This window comes from Pogoniulus pusillus, chromosome 12 (genome assembly GCF_015220805.1).
Source record: "Pogoniulus pusillus isolate bPogPus1 chromosome 12, bPogPus1.pri, whole genome shotgun sequence".
In the NCBI taxonomy this organism is placed as follows: domain Eukaryota; kingdom Metazoa; phylum Chordata; class Aves; order Piciformes; family Lybiidae; genus Pogoniulus; species Pogoniulus pusillus.
The window spans coordinates 8,642,406-8,663,216 of NC_087275.1; the positions used below are offsets into that span (position 1 = coordinate 8,642,406).

Consider the following 20,811-nt stretch of genomic DNA (forward strand, 5'->3'; position numbering starts at 1 on the left):
ACAGCAGCAAAAGCGCAGTGAAGTTTCAGGAAGAATGCTTTCCAGGCCTGCACTCCAGCTGGTATCTCCAGTGTATGAATTGATGATGTATTTTTGTTGAGATAGATTAATAAATGGCTAAATTTAGTGAAAACTCTGTGAACAATCAGAAAAAAAAATGTTATCTTTGGAACTGTGTATCTATTTTCCATCAAATTTTAGGTCCCTGTTATTCAGTAAGTAGGACCTGCACTTTTCAGGACAAAAAACTGCCTCCATTCAAACTGCCTCCTTCAAATTTTTCCCTGTTTCGACCCAATTACCCTTTTTGCCTTCAAAATGCAGAAACTTCACTATTCTTACAAAAGAATGAATTATTTTGGCAATTTAAAACAGAATCAAACAAATCAGCAAACTGATTTGTAGTAAAGCCTTTTAGTCTGACAAACTTACTAACACTGGAAAAAAGTAAGAAAGACATTATCCATCAATGCTAAGCAAAGCACTCTACCTGTCTGTAATTATGTGGCTCTAGAAGGGATTATCTTAATTGAAGTTACTGTTAAGTCTGCAACAGTATCTTATTCACAACTCTCCTAGGAAGAGCTCAGACCAACCCTTTCACTGAGCACATACACAATATACTCCATATTACAGCATTTGTTTTTCAAGCGTTGATCACAGAATCATAGAATCGACCAGGTTGGAAGAGACCTCCAAGATCAGCCAGTCCAACCTCGCACCCAGCCCTAACCAATCACTAGACCAAGGCACTAAGTGCCTCATCCAGTCTTTTCTTAAACACCTCCAGGGACAGTGCCTCCACCACCTCCCTGGGCAGCCCATTCCAATGGCAAATCACTCAAGTTGGATCCTGATTCACATCCATACAGGTGACTTAGCCTGGTTCATCCACACTGAATATGAGTAACTCTCTGGTATGTTGGTGTGGTCTGCATAAAAAAAGTATTTATTGATGATCTGGACGAGGGCATTGAGTCCAGCATCAGTAAGTTTGCAGATGACACCAAGCTAGGAGCAGGTGTTGATCTGTTGGAAGGTAGGAGAGCCCTGCAGAGGGACCTGGACAGGCTGGATGGGTGGGCAGAGGCCAATGGCATGAGATTTAACAAGGCCAAGTGCAGGGTTCTGCACTTCGGCCACAATAACCCCAACCAGCGCTATAGGCTGGGGACTGAGTGGCTGGAGAGCAGCCAGGAGGAAAGGGACCTGGGGGTACTGATAGATAGTAAGCTGAAGATGAGCCAGCAGTGTGCCCAGGTGGCCAAGAGAGCCAATGGCATCCTGGCCTGCATCAGGAGCAGTGTGGCCAGTAGGACAAGGGAGGTTATTCTTCCCCTGTACTCAGCACTGGTCAGGCCACACCTTGAGTACTGTGTCCAGTTCTGGGCCCCTCAATTCAAGAAAGATGTTGAGGTGCTGGAACATGTCCAGAGAAGGGCAACGAAGCTGGTGAGGGGCCTGGAACACAAATCCTATGAGGAGAGGTTGAGGGAACTGGGCCTGTTTAGCCTGGAGAAGAGGGGGCTCAGGGGTGATCTTATTACTGTCTACAACTACCTGAAGGGACATTGTAGCCAGGTGGGGGTTGGCCTCTTCTCCCAGGTAACCAGCAATAGAACAAGGGGACACAGTCTCAAGTTGTGCCAGGGTAGGTATAGGCTGGATGTTAGGAAGAAGTTTTTCACAGAGAGAGTGATTTCCCATTGGAATGGGCTGCCCAGGGAGGTGGTGGAGGCACCGTCCCTGGGGGTCTTCAAGAAAAGACTGGATGAGGCACTCAGTGCCATGGTCTAGTTGACTGGCTAGGGCTGGGTGATAGGTTGGACTCGATGATCTTGGAGGTCTCTTCCAACCTGGTTGATTCTATGATTTTCACAGAGGAGTTGGAAAGAACTTTTAAAGGTCTACTCCAACCCCTTTATCAGAGCAGGATCGCTTAGAGCAGGTCACACAGGAACGTATCCAGGCAGGTTTTGAATGTGTCCAGAAGAAACTCCACAACTGTGCTTATCAAAGACCATGTTTATAAAAGCTGCCTGCAAACATCTAGGAAACTGAGCATATACATATTTATGAAATTGCTAGTTGGGGGGGGTAAATGCTTCTATACACAGGATAAGAAAATAAACTGAATTCCTCTCACACTTCGAGGTGAACCCTACTGATGAGAGAGAGAATGGTCCAAATGTCACGAGGTAATCACTCGATTCTGCATCAAAGCAGTACAGTAGTATATATACGTGTTTGTTTCAGACCAGCTTCTCAAAATGTCTGTTTTCCCAAACAGTTAAGACTTTGCTAGAAAATAAATAGCTATGTAAGTACAGATCCCAGTTATAAAGGACAGGCAACTACCAATAACTGCTATTTCCTTTATTCCATCTTTGCATTTTGCACTGTGACTCAGGAAAGAACAAGTCATCTCTCATGCTGTTTCCTGTATTTGTGTCACTTAGACAACCCCTTGAATATGTCCAATACCTAATTACACAGCTATAAAGTGATCAGAGTGAATGCCATTGCCAATGCAATTAACATTCTTTATGTGAGATTAACTGGATTTGAGTCACCTGCATAACTTGCTTACAATGTTAATCTCTCAGGAGACAGAGTGCTGCTTGCCCAAGCGTGCTAAATAAAGATTTCTTCACACGGGAGGTCAAATTTAGCTTCAGAGCTAAACTTGAGAATAAAATATGATTTTTTCCCCCTAATTAAATGGTGTGCTAGTAAATAAAGCCTTGCAGTATAATTAAACAATGTTACTTTTTCAACAGTAACAAAAACAATATATTTGAGAAACGTGGAAGGGTAATAAATGAAAATCACAGACATATATACTGAAACTAATACAGCTATTTTATAAGCTTTATCACCTGAGTAAATAAAGTACTCACTTCCCAGACTTTCTCTGATGAATATAAAAAAATCTTTGAAGACAACTATAAATCAGGTCATGGTTATATGTTGTGTCAACCAGCTGTGCTGCTGCTAGAGTGACCTTTATAACTTTGGAATAAAAGTTTGCACGCAGTTATAAAAGGGGATTGTTACTGCAAATCTGGACACACACACGCCCTACAGTCTGCTGCAGTGCTTAAGAGTTTTGCTCCAAGAAAACATACAGGACTGATCCTAAGCAGAAACACAGGAGCCTTGCTTTGGGTGCTGACACAGGCTAACCTCAGAACTCAATTTTTTTCTCCATTTAACAATTGGTCTGAGTATCACAGTCTATTAGAGAGACTCAGGTGACCTTCAAATGTATTATTGCCCTTTCTCTGGTCCTCAAGAAGTTAGGCAGCCATATATGGGACCTCAATCTAATTAAAACGATCCTAACTACCTTAATATATTTTCTTTGCTGAGGCAACTGCTAGAGTGAATAATTTGGTGGTCTTCATAATGTAGAGGCTCAATCTGATTTAGAACAGTTTTCTCTCCTTTGCTGAAGGAGAGGAGTAATTGCTTTAAATGTTTTTGTCTTCTAGACAGGCAAGTTCACACAAGTTAAATGGCTTTGGGCAGGGATTTAACAGTAAATATTTAAAAATCAAAGCATTTTTCACTTCATGATTCTGATGCAAACAAAAAAAGAAGAAACATTAGAAGCCTGGAAGTTTCACTTCAGAACGCTGACAATAGCACAGATATTTCACTAACTGCAGCATGATCTGGATGAAGTAAACCTCTCTGCTGAAAATGAAGATGTGGAAGAAGACAGGATATTAGGATGACACAAAATTTACCTATGTTGGCCAAATAAAAGAAGATACAGTAGAAAAGGGCAACGAAGCTGGTGAGGGGCCTGGAACACAAACGATATGAGGAGAGGCTGAGGGAGCTGGGGTTGTTTCTGGAGAAGAGGAGGCTCAGGGGTGACCTCATTGCTGTCTACAGCTACCTGAAGGGAGGCTGTAGCCAGGTGGGGGTTGGTCTCTTCTCCCAGGCAACCAGCAACAGAACAAGGAGACACAGTCTCAAGTTGTGCCGGGGGAGGTCTAGGCTGGATGTTAGGAGGAAGTTCTTACCAGAGAGAGTGACTGGCATTGGAATGGGCTGTCTAGGGAGGTGGTGGAGTCACTGTCCCTGGAAGTGTTCAAAAAAAGCCTGGCTGAGGCACTTAGTGCCATGGTCTGGTTGATTGGATAGGGCTGGGTGCTAGGTTGGACTGGCTGATCTTGGAGCTCTCTTCCAACCTGGCTGATTCTATTATTCTACAACTACTCTTTTTTTTCCCCAAATGGCCACCAATACACTGCAAGTGGGAAATACAAGAATTTGAAGAAAGTCTAGAGGAGCTTTGCTCTGAAGGACAAAACACACACTGTCAGTTTCTCTAGCTATATACTTGGGTTTCAGTCTGATAGATTTTCCACATGACTGGGAAGGCTTCCGGGACTAATGTCTAATTTCCAGGATACACTGGGACATGACAGTCTGCTGAGGCCTTCCACATAATCAGAGCTCTAGAAAGTAAAATGGGGAATGTCATCTTTATTAAAGGACTTGGACTTCTCTTCTCTAACATCATGTCATCGCAGTATACCCTTTCTGAAAGCATGGTATCTCAGCCTGACAATGCCTAGAGAACATCAAACACAAATACTTCTCCAAGCATTAGACAAAAATAACTCTTCATCCCACAGGATCTTATTAACTGGAAAAAAAAAGGTCTAGCTACCAAAGCTAAAATCAAAGATCAATCCAAAACAATCTTTAACATGTCTGAATTGACATATCTCTTAAGACATTTTTGTACTCTTCTTAGTTACACCTTAGACTCTTTTGAGGCTCTTCTAAACAAATCTTTTCCCACTGCTTGATTCCAGTCTCTTGAAGTTGATATATTAAGGCTTTCATCGATTTCACTGAGCTTCAGAATCAATATACAAGATACACCTTTGTACATTCTTTTCAAACATACCATTTTAAGTCCAGAGGGAGGAAAAAACAGTGTGAAATAGTTAAAGCAACTTGATAAATTATATGAGAGTGGTGCAGTAGTATGACAAAATGACAGGAGGTTAACTTAAACAGTAATTCTTACTTTATTTAATTTCTGGCTCCATATTACGTATTTACAAACCAAGCTTTCTTGCAAATTGAATGAAACTGTTTCTGGTTTGCATCTTGCTTTCATAGAATAGAATCAGTCAGGGTTGGAAGGGATCACAAGGATCATCTAGTTCCAACCCCCTTGACATGGGCAGGGACACCCTACCCTAGAGCAGGCTGACTACAGCCTCATCCAGCCTGGCCTTCAACACCTCCAGGCATGGGGCCTCAACCACCTCCCTGGGCAACCCATTCCAGGCTCTCACCACTCTCATGCTCAACAACTTCCTCCTCACGTCCAGTCTGAACCTATCCATCTCCAGCTTTGCTCCATTGCCCCTAATCCCTAATTGCCTAAAAAGTTCCTCCCCAGCTTTTTTTCAGATCCTGCAAGGCCACAAGAAGGTCACCTGGGAGCCTCCTCTCCTCCAGACTGAACAGCCCCAACTCTTTCAGTCTGTTCTCACAGGAGAGGCGTTGTAGCCCTCTGATCATCCTCGTGGCCCTTCTCTGGACACATCCCTCCTGCAATGGGGGCTCCAGAACTGGATGCAGTACTCCAGGTGGGGTCTCACCAGAGAGGAGTAGGGAGGAGAATCACCTCCCTCGACCTGCTGGTCACACTTCTCCTGATGCAGCTCAGGCTTTGGTTGGCTCTCCGGGCTGCAAGTGCACACTGCTGGCTCATGCTGAACTTCTCATCCAGCAGCACCCTCAAGTCCCTCTCCTCAGGGCTGCTCTCCAGCCAGTCACTGCCCAGCCTGGATTTGTGCTTGGGATTACTTCGATCCAGATGCAAGACCCTGCACTTGATGAACCTTGTCTTGTTGAACCTCATGAGGTTGGCTAGCCTGGAGAAGAGGAGGCTCAGGGGGGACCTCATTGCTGTCTACAACTACCTGAAGGGAGGCTGTAGCCAGGTGGGGGTTGGTCTCTTCTCCCAGGCAACCAGCAACAGAACAAGGGGACACAGTCTCAAGTTGTGCCGGGGAGGTCTAGGCTGGATGCTAGGAGGAAGTTCTTGCCAGAGAGAGTGATTGGCATTGGAATGGGCTGCCCAGGGAGATGGTGGAGTCACCATCCCTGGAGGTGTTCAAGCAAACCCTGGATGAGGCATTTACTGCCATGGTCCAGCTGACTGGACAGGGCTGAGTTGGACTGGCTGATCTTCCAACCCGGCTGATTCTATGATTCTTATATAAGCAGTTCGGTTTATGATATTTTACTGTGAAAATCTGGCAGTTTTCTGCTGGTAGAAGAATCATGACCTAGGAAATTACATCTACACTAACAGCATGCACTCAGCAGTGCCTAGATGGGGAAAACTAGGCAAATGTTACAGAATGGATATCCAGCCAAGTGGATACACTCTTCACGTGGGAACTTTTGTTTTCTCCTCCAACTTCTTTCCAAGATTCTTATTGCTTATTTTATTGTTTATCTGTTTGCTGGCTGTTTTGTTGTTTTTGTTGGTTTTTTCCATCTTAGGAAAGGTGTTATCTTTCAGGCTAGACTTCCATACTGTTGCCCTTGGGACAGTTACTACCACATTGACTCAGTTTTTCCAAAGGCAATGCCTCAAGCTAAATTTACCATGCAGGAAGCCAGTGATCTATCACAAGTCACATACAGAAACTAACTTTGGGTATTACAGAAAATTGTGCAAAGGCAAAAACTCATGTGGCTCATTCCTGAAAAGATTTGAGAACTAATATTAAGTAGCTACTTTTCTTACAGATTAGCATATTTACTAAGTCCTCCTTCACACTATGGAAAGAGTTTTGAATTGTAGAAGCAGTCAAGGTTGGAAGGGACCACAAGGATCATCTATTTTCAACCTCCCTGCCATGGGCAGGGACATCCTACCTTAGACCAGGCTGCCCAGAGCCCCATCCAGCCTGGCCTTAAACACCACAGAGGACATGGCCTCAACCACTTCCCTGGGCAATCCACTCCATGGTCTCACTGTGAAGGACTTCCTCCTCATGTCCAGCCTGAACCTACCCACCTCCAGCTTTGCTGCATTCCCTCTAGTTCTGTCACTACCTGATAGCCTAAAAAGTCCCTCCCCAGCTTTTCTGTAGACCCCCCTTCAGATACTGCAAGGCCACAAGAAGGTCACCTGGGAGCCTTCTCTTCTCCAGCCTGCACAGCCCCAACTCTTTCAGTCTGTGCTCACAGCAGAGGTGCTCCACAGTTTAGGCTTTTGTTATTTGACAAAGGAATACAGACATTAATTTCCAGCTAATTAATATCTATTCCTCTCCATAATTAGCAGCAGCTGTAGACTTGCCAGGCACTTTATTAAATTCTCTTAGCTAAGACATTTATTTTTAGTTATATAGTGTATTTTCAAACACGTTCAAAACAGTTGAAGTCAGGCACACGAATAGCACATAACTATTATGGTATTGTTAGCATATTTTTCTCAACATCTGCAGTATTCCCATGTTCACCAAACCTGTGGCAGATGATTTGTGGCTTTTCCTATACTCGTTCTGAACTGGAGCAGCCAACCTGACACCTCCTGGAATTGCCGGATTTATTGGGTATATAGTGTGGAGTTAGGCTCGTTGGATTGTCCAGAAGGTACAATGCTTGCTGGAAATATCATGGATCATGTGCTGCAGTGTACTGTGAATGCATCCACTCATTCATGAGCTGCTGTTGCCTGGGGTCAACAAACCAAATACAAGTGCTCTGCTGGTGGAAGGCAAACCAGAGCTACCTTATTGTGTATAGAGCAGAGCAGAACTAACCTGGGCACATCCACACAGTAAGCACAACGCATCAACCAAGAGCAGGTGTCAGCCAGAAAACAGACATAGGAGAGTTGAATTGTCTTGTCAAACAGATCATAACCTGAATGCCTGCTTCCTGAATCCTATTCTTGCACAGCAAAAAAAGAAGATACCAAAGGAATATTTAGACAGAAAGGGAATTTTAGATGGAAGATACCCAAATAGAAAAGGAGTTTTAAACATCACTTTGTTTAGGTAGCCTAACACAATTATGAAGAACTAAAACGTGTAATTCTGTTCATTGCTGATTCTGTTCAGAATTCACAGAATAGGCTTAGAGATTGTATTTTACAATTTGATTGTAAAAAAAAACACCCTTATCAACCAACCAAACCAAACCCAAGCAAACCAAACCAAACCCAAGCAAACCAAACCAAACCCAAGCAAACCAAACCAAACCCAAGCAAACCAAACCCAACCATACCAACAAAAAACAAACCCAAACTCACAAACCAAAAAACCCCACCCCTAACGAACCCAGAATATTGTAATTAGGTATGTCTTATTTTACAGGTCAAGAAAAACCTAATACTTGTCATATCTCTGCAGGATCTGAAATTACATGCATATTTCAGTTTTTATTCCTACAGTTCAGTGGGTTTTAACAAATTATTTTCTTAAGGATTTCTTAAGGCTTTATAGTTTAGGACTGCAATCTGCTTGCTATCCACAGGGAGTATTACCAGAGATTATCAGTACTTAAACTGATGGAGAATATATTTCATGTCTCTTTTACATCTATGTAGAGGCACAGCTTCAGTGGATTTGCTGCAGAGGACATAATAATTTGACAGAGATCTTTTCTGTGTTTTTATGCAAGGGATACAAAGTCCATGATTTAAAAGACATATGTTTCCATGAATCCACAACAAATGAAGCAGAGTGGAAGCCTTTGCAAGTCTTGCAATGATGGAGATCAGCAAATCCTCAACCATTCATAGCTCTTGTCTATCAGAAACTTTTCTAGGCCTTTTGTAAACCCCGTAACAGCTCTTTTAAAACTGGACAAACACACACAGAATTGCACATATGTGCAAATACAGATGGCAAAATGTGTGGCACCAAGTTTGGCAGAAGATGAAATTAATTAAGAGCACCTGCTTCAGATAGGACCTTAGAATTTCTATTCCTTGGGAATGACAAGCTGCCCTGTTTGGAATTTCAGTAACAAGGATATCAAAGAGGTGTAGCACGAAGGAATAGTTACCCTGTCTCTCTTCTCTCTTTTATATGCATGTAGTTTTAAGTAGTGAGGGTATTTTCCTTATTGATTTGCTTTTGTGTGCTCAATACCTCTTGACTAACTCCTAGAAAACTACAGCTAATGGGAAATAGAAATGTCACAACTGCAGGATGTACCATGGCAGAATTCTGTAGCTTTGTTTCCTATCCAGTTGTTGCCAGGATGGATCCAGGTTCAATAATACTCTATTCTTACTTTAGAGCATAACTGCAGAGCAAATGTTCCTAACAACATCTGGCCTTGCCCATCAGCTTGGAAACCTCTTTCACACAGTAAATCTATTCACTTCAGACTCATTCAGCAGCATGAAAAAAATAAATGATGCCCTAAGCTTACAGGATGGAAAACTGTTTCATGCCCTTTGAAAAACAAGTAACAAAAGCATCTCTATATATTCAAAAGGCTAATCTCGGGATTTTCTCCAATGACTTTTTAACTGACCAACTCAGCTCTTTCATGCTGTCCTATAAAGTTTTGATTTCACAACCCCACAAGAAAAAAAAATAACTATGTAAATAGGCAAAACTGGTCCAAATCTTTGCTAAGCAGGCATTGCCAACTGTCTTAAAAGTATCTTAATTACACTTGGTAATTTTGTCAAGGAGACCATTATACCCTGCATTACCACCTCTGAGTGTATGCATTTCACTATGGACCTCCAGTAAGACTGAAACTAGAAGGAAAATGTTTTGCTATCATAGCTCCATAATTATAAATGGCAGCCTTTGAAACCTGGTCTTCTTCAGAAACTTTGAAATGCAGCTTAAGCAGTAGTACCGTCTTTTACTAACCTTGTTTTGTCTCACATTTAGATGAGTCACACAGGTCAACTGAATCTATGACATTAGCAGTGAAAGAGAAACAAAAGCTTGAGTCATCTTACCAAAGACAGTCAGCTCTGCTGGATCGCTGTCTCGCTCTCCCACCATGTTTGTTCCAACACAAGTGTACATGCCAGCATCACTTTTTCTTGTATTGGAGATCATCAGCTTCCCACCACGTATCTGTTTCAAAACAAGGAATGTATTTTTAACTTCAGATAACCAAAAGATACTAAAAAGGCTGCCCTCTTCAGCAGTAAGACCCACAACAAAGGGATTTAAAAGTTTTACTTGCAAGTATATGTAAATATATTGTAAATTTAGCTTTAAATTTATCCTGTATATTTAAATATCCTATATATTTAAATATCTTTAAGAAATTCTAGAACACATTTTATTTTGCTGACCAATTTTAACTGCATTTCAGTGTTGTGGGTTTGTTGTTTTGTTTTGTTGGTTTTTTTTCCCTCATTAGATGCTTTACATTTCAAAGGTTACATTTCTTGTTGTTTCTTTGGCAATGCAGTGTTCTTTTATTTCTGGCATTATGATGTCTTCATGTTTTTCCTAAGGAAAAAGCAATTTTTCTTAGTGGTGGTTCAAGTTTCATTAGGACAGATTTATCTTTTTCTTGATGCTGAACCTAACCCAAACTGAGAATCCACCTGACTTCCATAAGACTTAAGAAATAAAGTAACAAATTTGCAGCTTGTGAAATCACAGTTGAGCTAGACAATGAGGTGCTTCAGATCAAGATAGCAATATAGTCAAACAATCTTCAGAGTCATGGAATGAAAACCAGTTCCCTGCTCCTCTTGAGCAGACCCTGGCAGAGCCAGTCTCGCCAATAAATAGTAGCTGCTTAGACTGTTTGGCTTGAAATACTTCCTTAGCCATCCAAAGCAATGAACAAGCTTCCTGATTGTACCTCCGTGCTGTGTACGGTCAGCAGTGAACGAGTTACAAATCATCACATACAACATAAAACTATATTGCAAAAACTATTCATAGTGAAGAGTAAAGCATTTAAAAATTAGGAATTAAATATGTCTGCAATGCTATTTGCATGCACATACCATGATACAGAATCAACCAGGTTGGAAGAGACCTCCAAGATCAGACAGTCCAACCTAGCACACAACCCTGTCTAATCAACTAGACCATGGCACTAAGGGCATCATCCAGGCTTTGCTTGAACACCTCCAGGTATAATCTCTAATCACTTAGTAATTTAGGTATTTGTGCTGGATTCCTTTTCATTCCACACATGGAATGAACTGTCAAAGAATCCAATCAGTGTTACTTATTTACTCAACATATATTCCTCTTCAGGAACTTCAGCCTTGATTTAGAACATGCATTGTAATTACTACACTAAACACAAAAATACCCATATCACCCTAAGCTATTGTTTTTTCCCCACAGAGTATTTGTGTACCTCATAGGTATGACTGATTACATATTTAAAACGTCTCCCTGATATATGATCTGATATTCCTGTTTCACTGAACTAAGGTCTCATTTCAATGAACTGAGATCTAGAAAAGGTAAAGCCAAATTGGTCAAAGACATCCACTGGTGGCACCTCCACCAGACTACCAGTGGCACCCCCACCAGACCACCAAGGGCAGACCACCACTAGACCACAAGCTGCACACTACCCAAAGAACCCCTGACGAACTCCACAGAAGATCATCCCTGGGCCACACGCCTCGTTCTCTCTCTCCCCCCCACCCGTAACTGAGTGTAATATGATCACAGTTCTTTTCCTTCCCTGCTTCTCCTCTTCTCCATCGTTCTCTTTATCTTTCTCTCTCCCACTATTTTGTCTAACCTTATCCTTTAATAGTTTTGTGGTGATCTGTGGTCTCGTTTGCATCTTAATTTCATAACACAGAAATCCATAAGAACAGATCTTGCTCCTCTGAACAGAGATACTGTTAATCTCTGTTCTCAGGACCTTGACAGTCCCTTATCTAACAGAACATCTTACACACCAGATCTGCAGCTCTGATGGACCTCCATCACATCAATTCTGTAAATTGAGCCTCAAGAAGTCCAAAATGGAGGCGAAAGGCAGAAGGAATAAAAGGCAGAAGGAATAAACCACCCCTCCTTCCTTCATTTGGGAAAGCCCTGAGAGGCAGGCTGCCAAGAGCAATGACCCTAAGAGAAAGGCTATAAAGCTGTTAAGTTCTTGCGTTCAGTTGCGGGGTTTGAGCCTAGGCCCGGTGTCTCCAGGCAGCCACCTGAGTTGTACTTACACTTATCCGCTCTTCCCTGTCATCAATCCGGACTTTATCTTTCTTCCAGTAGATGGTAGGCTCCGGATGCCCACGAGGCGGCTGGCACTCCAGTATGGCAGGCTCTCCAGCTGCCACCACAACATCTGTAGGGTTTTGGCGGAAGTCATCCCGTAGTACTAATGCAACAAAGGAGGGAAAGGAGGGAAACATTAATAGAAGTGATGACACTGAAGCAGGGACAAAAAAAGATGTGCAAGTACATAGGATATTAAGCAAAGAAAATCCTCAACTATTATCAGCTGATGGCTTTGTATCTTACATTTACTATTAAAGATCTTATACAGGAAGCTGGTGAGGCATGGCCTTTTGTCTCACATGCATGGATGTCTCCTTTCCTCTCCTCTCCAGACAAGAACATTGTTTTGCATTTAAATTAGGAAGAGCTGCACACAATCAGTTCCCGCTCCTGCAGAAGGAGCGCAGCAGGTCTGATGTTGAGTTCTTCTCATAACACAAAACAGTATCTGGCTTGCCTGGATCAGAGCAATATCATAACAAAAAAAATCTGCCTTGCCTGGATCTCCAGTTTCAGCATAAGCTTGGTAAAGGAGTGACACAATTGATAGGGAATGATGAAGTTACCCTTTGATGAAGGGTATTGTTGTTTTTGCTGTTATTGCTATCACCAAACCCATGCTGAAGCGATCACCAGTTATGAGAGGTGTCAGAAATCAAGTTGATGTTTTCCTTCTATATTTTTCATATTTGCATTTTTCACTCTAATCTTTCTACAACTTTGACCAGCACTCTCCCACGACACTGAAAGGAAAAAGCATTTCAACCACCGAGCTGTTAAGAGAACTAAATTAGGCAACACAGGCCAGTTTCATATGCAAATTGAGCTTCTATAAAGAAGGATTCTGTCCAACTAGCTGGTTTCAGTGTGTTAAGATGATATTCACTTCATTATTATTCTTCCATGTGTGTCCCAGTCTCTAGGTTAATTGACATTCTTATAAACATAAAACTGAAAATAGCTCTAGACGAGCTACTGAAATAGAATTTAGAGCATTTCCCCTCCTTGAGTTTCAGCTACGTATGGCTTTCATTACAGCTTTAAAACAGTTCTCACCCTTAATGGAACCAAGGCCCTCTGAGAAATTAGAAAACACTGTATCCTAGTGAAGGGGCAAGTCAGGAAGAGTTCAGCAGAAATTGCTCAGTCTCATTTCATAAGCTGAGACAATTTACTGCTTTCATTGTTAATAAAATGTGCTCCATTCTAACATTTGGAACTGAGTATTTTTCTGTTCTCTAATAAGCCAGAAGAAAATATGATTTACGGAAACAAGAATTGGTCTCTGGATGGGCTGAGGTCAGTGGGCTGTATATATGCAGCACTCAAAATGAAATGACAGATGAGGTAACTTATTGTTCCACAATTTGGGATACAGAGGTAGATCCCAGAGGAAGGAGAGAATTAATTGGAAGTTAATTCCTTCTCTAACACAAAGAGGAGTGATTACTGTGCTAGTTTGAAGCAGGCTAGAATGTTTTGGTGAGCAGAACTAGATTACAGGTTGTGAAAGGAAAACAATGGTGATGTCTACTTCCCTCATAGGCTTGCTGAGATGTATAGGAACAAAAAACAAAACCATAAATAACCACTCTCACTTGGGCTGCTGGCTGAGCTGCATCTAACTCTCTAACCTCACCCTCTATTTTGGACTAATCCACTTTGCTTCTTAACCTCCTGACCAAACCTCCATTCTTCCTTGGGACTGGGGTAAGGTTGAGGGGGGTAGAGGGAAGGTGAAGGGGTGGTTGGGAGCCCCTCCTGGGGACTCAGGTTTCTGGAAGGGCTGTTGTGTTTCCGTATTACATTTTATTTTGTATATTTCTGTCTATAACTGCATATACTGTAAATATCTGCTTGTATATTGTTCTAGCTGTAAATATAAGCTTCATTCATATTTCCAGAGCTGGCTGAGTCTAGTCTGGGTGATCTTCTAGAAGCGTTGGGGGGGAACACCCAAACCATCCCAATTACTTAGGTCTGGCTTTTGAGATAGAAAATATAAGTAACAGGATGCAGCTGGCAATAAATGCAGAAATCTGTGGGAAGAACCCATAGACTTCTCAGGTAACACACCTCATTGGCACACTTTTCCCCCAAAAAATAACTTAAAATACTCAGACTCAAAATATTTATACTCAATACAAATCACTCATACACTTTTGATTCAATAATCAAACTGACAGAAATGAAACTTAGAAAGCTTCAAGATCAAATGGAAGGAATAACTTGTGCAGTGAACAGAAACAGTACTGGCATTGGGCATTAGAGCATTCTGCAAAGCTAATGCACAGCAACTTCAGAGAAAGAACCAAGGGGGGAAAAGAAGTCCTATCAAATCACATATTTTAGGATGCATCCTCACATGACTTTGTGATCATTATCATACACAGGAAGCAAAAGTACTCCTGGGCAATGCTACAACCTCTTTCATGTAACAAGCAGAGGGATAAATATCAACTTTCATTATTATTACTACAAACAAGATAAATTTTTTTTTTTTTGGTTAATTCTTTCTACAATTACAGAACTTCTGTGCAAACCCACTAGCGGAAAATGCCCAGAAAATCAGTAGATCCCACAATATAATGACTTTTTCCTCCTGATTCCTCATTCCTGGCAGGAATATTAAGGATAGCTTTTTTTCCTTTAACACTTTGCACCACTACATGAAGCTGACAGACACAGGTTCTTGGGGTGATAGGCAGCAAACTACATTAACTTTCTGTGACTCATTCTTGCAACTGAGGTTACAACCAACCTCAGAATATTGATGCTAAGATGTTATTTGATTTTATCACAATCCTTTACCCAAGTCTTGCTGCATATCTGGCTTGAAGGGAAGAGAAAATTGATGCTAAGGGGTTTACTTCATCTTGCTCTGTACCTCAGCACATATGTGAATCTTGAATAGATATATCTCACCATCTACACAATTCTGTGGTTTTGGAGAAAAACAAAAACATGGTTGGAGAAAAATTAAATGTAGAAAAATTGAAAAGGGGATGGAAAGATAAGAGAAAAATGTGAGGAACATAAAGACAGAAAACAGCTCAGAAAGGAAGACAAGGATTACTGTAAATATAGGGAGAACAAACACCAAAAGCCAGGTGAAGTCAGGCAAAGATAATAAAAGCAAAGAGAAAAACAAGGTACAGAGCAGAATATGCAGGCTACTATTCATCCTGGTGAAGAGAAGGCTCTGAGAAGACCTAACAGTGACCTTCCAGTACCTGAAGAGGGTCTACAAGAAGGATGGAGAGAGACTGTTTACAAAGGTCTGTAGAGATAGGATAAGGGGTAATGCCTTCAAGCTACAGAAAAACAGATTTAGATTGGATGTTAGGAACAATTTCTTTACTGGGAGGGTGGTGAATGCTGGAACAGGTTGCCCAGGGAGGTGGTTGAAGCCCAATTCCTGAAGATATTCAAGGTAAGGCTCAACAGGGCTTTGGGCACCTGATCTAGTTTAGGATGTCCCTGCTGACTGTAGAAGGAGTTAGACTAGATGACCTTTGGAGGCAACTTTCAACCCAGCCATTTTATGATTCTATGATTCATGTGATTCAGTGCTTTTAACGCAGTCATAGAATAGTAGAATGGTTTGGGTTGGAAAGGACCTTAAAGATCACATAGTTCCAACATCCCTGTCACAGGCAGGGATATCTCCTACTAGACCTAGGTTGCTCAAGACCTCATCTAGCCTGGACTTGAATACCTCCAGGGCTTACATTTCCACAGTTTATCTGGGCAACCCGTCCCAGGGCCTCACCATCTTGATGGCAAAAAACATCCTCCTAATGTCTAATCTAAATCTAATTTCTTCATTTAAAATCATTACCTCTCATCCTGTCACCACCTGCCTCTGTAAAAAGTCCCTCTCTAGTTATCCTGGACCCAGAGCCTTCCCTTCTGAAGGTTGAACAACCTCAACTCTCTCAGCCTGTCTTCTAAGAGAGCAGCTCCAGCCCTCTGCTCATCTTTGTGGTCCACCTCTGGACCCTCAGATCCATATCCTTCTTGTGTTAGCAGCTCCAGAGTTGGACACACTATTCCAGGTGGGATCTCATGAGAGCCGAGGGGAAATGCAATGTAACAATGATACAAAGCACAGACATGAATCAGCACAGCTAACCTAGCACATCCAAACATCACCCTAAGACAGAAAGAGCAGGTGGAAGGGTGGGTTGCAGAGGAGACCAAAGTGTGAGCTCCTGAGCTCAGCTGTCCCACTCCAGTGCCACAGAAAGCTACAGAAGGAGGAAGCATCAATTGGAAGTTGAATTCACACTTATTAGCACAGTAAATGGAAATCCTGCAGCACAGCTTAGTGCATTCACCATATCTAATGGCACAATCATCTGTGAAAACAGAAAAATGGTTGAGAACTGCAGAATATTCCTTACCCAATTATCCACAATTGCCAAGTACTTCCAAATAACTATTGTGTGCCTGAGCAGATTGCTCTCTCCACACACCAGCAAAAGGCTTTCTTTCACCTGAGAAAGCAGCCCTCCTAAGAGCCCTCTTGGCAGGAAGCAAATACTGGCATTTTAAAAAGTGGCAAAACATTGCCATCAGGCTCCTCTTCCTCACCCTGTATTCTTACTTTGCTTTATTTCCCTTCTAACACAAGTGATGCAGCTCCTTTTGTTCCTGCATGGCTGTTACCCTACATTTAACAAGGGACACCAAAGAGCAAGATCACCTGCATCCTGACCTGTCCTGCCTGCCCATGCTGGGACTACAGTGCATCTGGTCTCTTCAGAGAGCAGGATCCTGGACTATGCTCTGCAGTCCCAATGGCAGCAGTGACGCAGAGGGGAGCTGCTCCCTTCTGCCAACATGATGGCAGCTCACATGCTCTCACATTTTGGTAAGTAGAGCTTTGGAAGGGCAAAAGCTTTTTGATGGCTACCCCACACTGTCTGCAAAGGCACCAAGGGACCAGAGAGCTGGAAAGGACAGCTAAACTGTACACACAGACTATGACGACGATGCGGACAGAAGTTAATTAAAGTTTGATCAGTCTCTTTGTTGCCTGAACAAGCTGATGCTGCTCAAACAAGATAGATGTCTGTGAGCTGTCACATTGGTCTTTAAGGCATGCAAAGTCCTGTATGGCCATTACAGGTACCCACGAGCATAACAACAGAAAGCAAGCTCATCCAGTAATGGCAGTGCTGAGATAAACACTCGCAGGCCATGCACCTGCCAGAGCAAGGGAGAAACAAGAAACAACAAGTCCCTGCTACCAAGGCAACTGCTTACCAGCACCTGCCAGCTTAGACCAAAATGCAGACCTCGGTCAAACTGATACTCATAAGCTCAGTGAATTACACGGAAACAGAATTCATTTCCTTGCCCAAGAGTCCAGCAATTTGTTTTAAGGGAGCAGAGATAAAGCCTCCACATTTATGGGGTAGGAGGGAAGGTGGCAGGGTCAAAATTATTCTAGGGTAGATATCCATGTCTTAATCCTGCTTTCCAATACAACAGCTTTCAGGTCCTTAGAAGAAAACATTTTTATGGGATTTACATTTACATTATGATTACAAATAACCATCTGTCTGCTTCTACTTTTCCAATCTGGTCCACGTCCCATGAGCCCCTAGACTGTGGTCAGAGCAGCTAAGCTGGAAGGAAGAAGTGGATGCCTGTTAGGAAGCTTTGGGATAATTGCATTCTTCTCCTACTAGTGTTTGGCTCTCCACCTCCTCCCCCTCAGCACACACGGTGAACATCTGAGATTACCAGGGCTGGGAGGGAGGAAAAGACAATCTTTTTTGCCTTTTTCAATGAATGATAATGTCTTAAAACACTGCTACATCTGTCGTGCTGACTGGAGGGTATAAAGAGATATCAAGTAAATATTAATGTGCTTCTGGAACTTGGGTCCTGGTAGTTTATCTTCCCCCTCCTGTTCTGTTTTGTGCTTATCTCGAGATAATATTATTCCCATATAAATAGTTTATACACACACATCAGTGGCAGGTTGGTCACCTGCCACATGCAGGTAGTTTTCCCCTGATACAAGGCACTGCCCTACAGGCATTTTCCTAAATCCTCATCTCTCCACTTCAGTGCTTCTCTCCTCTGATACATACTGATATGCAAAAGTAACATGAATTATTATGTCAAATAACTGCCCAGATGTCATGTAGTGGGCAGATTAAAGGATTATTATACTTGAGGTAGTCTATGGTCCAGGGGTGTATTTCAGAACTTGGCTAATATATACAACCTGCTGAAACGGTCCTTGAGCAAGTCAGCACCACCTGCTGAAACGGGGTGAGAGGGAAAAAACACAGGAGGTCATGGACAACCTTCCTCATGAAGAATAATAAAGCACTTTGTTTGAGGATGCTGATGCCCTACCTCTTTGTTTCAGTAACAGCATCTGTCACATTTTGAAGGGAAAACTGTCTTAAAACAAAAATCACAGCCTAGGCATTTTTTCTAAACAGGACTCTGAGGGAGCTCCTGGGCTCCTGCTGCATGTGCACTGCCTGGGAAAAGTTGGCATGTATTTCTCTTAAAAAGAAGAGAAAGGACTATGCATTTTTTCCACATCCTTTGCCTATTTCCTGATACACACATCACATAGGAGACATGGAATGCTACCTCATTTACCATGGCTCAAAATGTTCAGGCTTTAAAACGCTGCTCCAAGCCCACCTGACACACTTTCAGAGGTGTTAGGATATTTTCAGATTCCCGTAACTCCAACAATGTTTGATTAGTAGGGTGCCTAGAAATCTAAGTGAGGATAACAGCAGCAGGAAGATACCCACATCAAGAAACAAAAAGGAGGACCTTTTTTCTTGCAGATTCTTCAACTTTCTTTGGCTTCCTCCTTTCTTCTCTCCCAGAACTTCATGTACTTCTGAACTCAAAGCCTACTTGACACTTAAAGGTAGCTTGTTCTCCATTCTCAGGCTTCAGGAAAGACCAACATGTGACAAAACCACTTCGTTCTGACACATCTAAAACTTCTAACAGCTCATACAAATATAGACAGACACATGCAGAATTTGGTCTTTGTGATAAGCATTAATGTTTAAATGTGAAAACGGAGATTCATGCTTCTAAACACAGAATCTACTACACTAAGCGAACAGAGAACTGCAGCATTAGCAATCAGGTGCCTGGACTGACACTGACAAGCAGAGAGATTCCCAAGGGAGTCAATGGGAGATAGCTGTTTTTTTTCTCTCTGAATTTTAGTCTGAGTTGTGTCCCAACAAAGATCAGGAAAGATGATAGGTTTGTTTTTTTTTTCCCTTTCCTATTTACAGCATACACTGATAGAGTCAAACTGAAATCTTTCTTCAACAGTTAACCCAATTAAGGGCACTGCTGACCTATTTTCCCCTTTGCACAATTACGGAGCCATATGAATGATTGCTATTGCAGGTACTGTTTTATCATTTCAGAATGTTCAAAGGCTGCCATTTGTGCTAAATTAATGTGCTAGTTTGAAGCAGGCTAGAACGTTTTGGTGAGAAAAACTAAATTACAGGCTGTGAAAGGAAAACAATGGTGATGTCTACTTCCCTTGTAGGCTTGCTGAGATGTATAGGAACAAGAAATAAAAACATTAGATAACCACTCTCACTTGGGCTGCTGGCTGAGCTGCATCTTACTCTCTAACCTCACTCTCCATTAGGACTAATGTATTTTGCTTCCTAACCCCCTGGGTGAACCTCCATTCTTCCTTGGGACTGGGGTAAGGTTGAGAGGGGTAGGGGGAAGGTGAAGGGATGGTTGAGAGCCCCTCCTGGGGACTCAGGTTTCTGGGAGGGCTGTTGTGTTTCTGTATTACCTTTTACCTTGTATATTTCTGTCTATAACTGTATATATTGTAAATATCTGCTTGTGTATTGTGCCAGCTGTAAATAATAAGTTTCATTCATATTTCCAGAGCCATCTGAGTCTGCTCTGGGTGATTTCCAAAGTGTGGGGGGGCAGAGAACACCCAAAACCAGCACAACCAAGTACATGCAATACAGACTGATTACACTTAGTGAAAAATTGTAAAATGACTCTGCCTTTCTTATGATTCATTGTGATCACTTGAATGCAACCTGACATTTCCATAACTTTTTCCTGAAAGATTTTATTTAGCTACAAGATATCATGAAGAGTGGATTTTTTTTTTCTAACTTGGAACATGTTTATTGTGATAGTTTGGGTGTTATCTACCTGCCCCCTCCCCCCCCCCCCCTTTAAGAAAATCACCCAGACTAGACTCAGCAGCTCTGGAAATTGAATGAAAGCTTTATATTTACAGCTTAGCACAATATACAAGCAGATAGTTACAATATATACAGAAATAGACAAGTTAAAAAGTAATACAGAAACACAACAGCCCTCCTAGGAACCCGAGTCCTGAGGTGGGGCTCCCAACCACCCTTCCACCTTCCTCCCACCCCTCTACCTTACCCCAGACTTTGCCTTATGCTTCAAGGAGAGTTTGGAGAGTCAACCAGGGAGGTTAGAAAGCACATGGATTAGTCAGGCAGGTTAGGGAGAGAGAAGTGCAGCCCAAGGAGCCCAGAGA

The 20,811-nt window shown here is 42.1% G+C and overlaps 1 protein-coding gene across 15 annotated transcripts in view; it reads right to left on the minus strand.

Moving 5' to 3' along the window:
* ROBO2 (roundabout guidance receptor 2) overlaps nucleotides 1–20,811 on the minus strand; it is a 1,176,697-nt gene that overhangs the window by 164,187 nt on the left and 991,699 nt on the right. For all 15 annotated transcript variants that reach the window (XM_064152296.1, XM_064152297.1, XM_064152298.1 and 12 more), the window contains 2 exons: nucleotides 12,191–12,348; nucleotides 9,989–10,109 (listed from right to left, as the gene is read on the minus strand). In XM_064152296.1, the coding sequence (XP_064008366.1) occupies nucleotides 9,989–10,109; nucleotides 12,191–12,348 (279 nt within the window). The remainder of the gene's footprint in view (nucleotides 1–9,988; nucleotides 10,110–12,190; nucleotides 12,349–20,811) is intronic.